Source organism: Sitodiplosis mosellana, unplaced genomic scaffold (genome assembly GCF_009176505.1).
Source record: "Sitodiplosis mosellana isolate CC-2019 unplaced genomic scaffold, AAFC_SMos_1.0 Smas_scaffold_2643, whole genome shotgun sequence".
NCBI classification, from domain to species: Eukaryota; Metazoa; Arthropoda; class Insecta; order Diptera; family Cecidomyiidae; genus Sitodiplosis; species Sitodiplosis mosellana.
The window spans coordinates 264-2,926 of NW_022597885.1; the positions used below are offsets into that span (position 1 = coordinate 264).

Here is a 2,663-nt window from a genome sequence, read left to right on the forward strand (position 1 = left end):
CGTAATTTCCAGACACTCGATTTGTAACAAATATTTTTTTTTTTTCAATGAACTCAAGAGTTGAAATATCGCTACCCAATTTGCTAATCTTAAGTGCAATAACGTCACAAGTTTATAGCGGTACGTTCCTGTTGAAAAATATGAATGAAACTATTTACAATGATAGAAATACGGAACACGAGACATCAATCTTATCAGTGATCGAAAGTGGAATACTTGAATACAAAGAAGTGAAGAAGTTATAATTTTCTCCAGAGAATTGAATTTGCTATCTGGGACAGCCAGCAGCCATACTGTTGAACAACGACTGTTGATTGCGTGATTTTGAAGTGGCTATTTCTGTGGCGGTGGATAGTTGATTTCGATCCAAGTTAGTATTTGCATATGAGCTTGGGACTTTCTAGCTTCATTCGTACCAGATCCTCTTAGGAAAAAAGTTCGAAATTGCGTGTATATATAGGCGAGTTCGACGTTCAGAACCAAGGTGCTTTCATCACTCGCGCCTGCTATCGCCGGCCGTGATCCCTATTCAAATTATTAAAAGGGTCTATGAAATGTTCTGCCAGCCGAATCGTGGGATCGTTGGCGATTTCCATTTTGACACGCACCAAACATGAAAGAAAATAAAAAAAGAACTTAAATTTGTGTCTTTCCCTATAGAAAATGGAAATCAAGAAGTTCATCGAGCCATTATATCGGTTGGGTGCGTTAATCGACTGAGGACAAATGATTACGTGGCTTTCTCCAATGGATCTATGCGATCTATCTTTGTGAAATTCAATGCATTAAGTTTATTCGTGTTTTATTTATTCTTTGTATGTTATACATCAATGCCCAATAGGCATTGCCAATGATGATATGATTTTGCAAAAATTTAATTTTTCAACCATTTTTTCACGAGGTTTTGAAGTTTCACTTTGGAAGCGATGAGTTGTTCTGAGTCTCTTCCAGTCTTTATTGAAGCCATATCTTGACAATGAGAAATGCCTACGAATGAAAATTACGCAATTTAGAATAAAACGATGTAATTCAGAACAGGTGAATTTGGTTATTGAGCGAACCTGTGATGACGATGCCTGGCGAATGTTCGTTTAAGTCTTCCAAAATGCCCATTCGATGCCAAGGATCTAGCGACCCGTGCGTAAAGTATACATTTGTTACGGCCGGATCGAGTCCACCATACATAACATTAGTGTGATTAACATTATTCTCAACTGATGAAGCTCCAAATCTGGAAACAATACTCAGTTGGAAAAATATGGCTTAAATACAAATTCAAATGACGTACGCATCACCAAAAACATCCCGACAAAGTGATAAACAATATTCGACGGGTGAATTTGATCCGAATGGCTGGTCGTTAGAGTTGGTTGTCTGATACCATCCATATTCTGCACAAGTTTGGTAAAACCATGGACGAGTAGCAGAAGCGACAGTCGAATTTTTCATTTCTTCGATCTCGTGTTCGTAGGTGATTGAAACACACTTCTCACCTGATGTCAAGAATCCCTGAAGGAATATTCGAGACAAGGGATAAAGTTCATGACTCTGAACACCATTTGCTGAATTGAATGTTTTGTTAGACAAAAATTCGCAGTATTTTTCAATTTGGCCATTCCTACAAGATTGAAGTAAATTAGATTTTGATAAATGATGCCAGAAAATAAATGAATATCTTACCTGTAACCTTGGACGAGACCTGAGAAAATATCCTTTATGTATGAAACAAAATTCCAAATATCTCTCTTATTAGTTATATCAAATCCATCACAAATTTTAAACAATGCTTTTAAAGTATCGATATCATGGCTGTCAAGGAGTTTTTCTAAGGATTTAAAGGTGGTTTCGATGGTCTGATAGCATTCATCTCCACCGATTTCACTAATGGATTTTCCAACAGTTTCAGTGTACTCAAAATAATTGACTTTTGCTTGAAACGGAGCACTTGAAGCCCATGCTCCATTCACCAAATGTGGATATTTCTGCCGAAACCAAGCGGCCATCGTCGCGGAATATGAACCACCTACCATAATTACACCACCGGTGGCGTTTAATTCTTTGTCTGAAGTGATTTCTCTGACGAAATGCGCCAAGTCAGCCAAAGACTGATCAACACTTAAATATTTAAGATTTTCAGTGGAAGTTGTACTAGAAAAAGATAAACGTTTCTTGTTGTAACAATAAACCATCTGAGCACTGAAATTTTTTTTGATGAAAATTGCATTTGAATTTTTAGTCGAAAGTACCTACTTTGTGGGCCAGCTTTTTCCGTAAAATCGATGCTCGGTATAAATCAGAAGTCCGTTATTTTCTTTTGCCATATCATAAATGAGTCGACCAGGCAAAATATGACCTTCACTTATTTTCCATTCTCCTCCGATCATTATGAAAACTGGTCCACCGTTTTTGAAATGAACCTCATTTTTCAAATATCGCTAAAATTCAAATTTAAATTGATTGTGGGTTTTTGGCAGCAAGTTTTTATTTCTGTAAATACCATTTGAAAAGTGTTTAGATTTTGGTGATCGAAATTATCGAGACGCTGTGTTATGTAGTGCTCCGTAACTTGATCAGCTTTATCCAAATTATATTCATACGGCGGCTCATGGAATATCAGCTCATGTCTCTTTATCACACTTGAGACAGCGTCGACTTTCAATGAG

The 2,663-nt window shown here is 36.9% G+C and overlaps 1 protein-coding gene across 1 annotated transcript; it reads right to left on the reverse strand.

Moving 5' to 3' along the window:
• Positions 1-568: 568 nt before the first annotated feature.
• On the reverse strand, positions 569-2,657 carry LOC129571498 (putative serine protease K12H4.7). Its single transcript, XM_055451302.1, has 6 exons — positions 2,498-2,657; positions 2,251-2,435; positions 1,681-2,148; positions 1,289-1,618; positions 1,062-1,231; positions 569-987 (listed from the first exon to the last, which is right to left on the reverse strand). The coding sequence occupies exons 1-6, from the start codon at positions 2,498-2,500 to the stop codon at positions 875-877; spliced, it is 1,269 nt and encodes a 422-aa protein (XP_055307277.1). The 5' UTR covers positions 2,501-2,657; the 3' UTR covers positions 569-874.
• Positions 2,658-2,663: the final 6 nt, after the last annotated feature.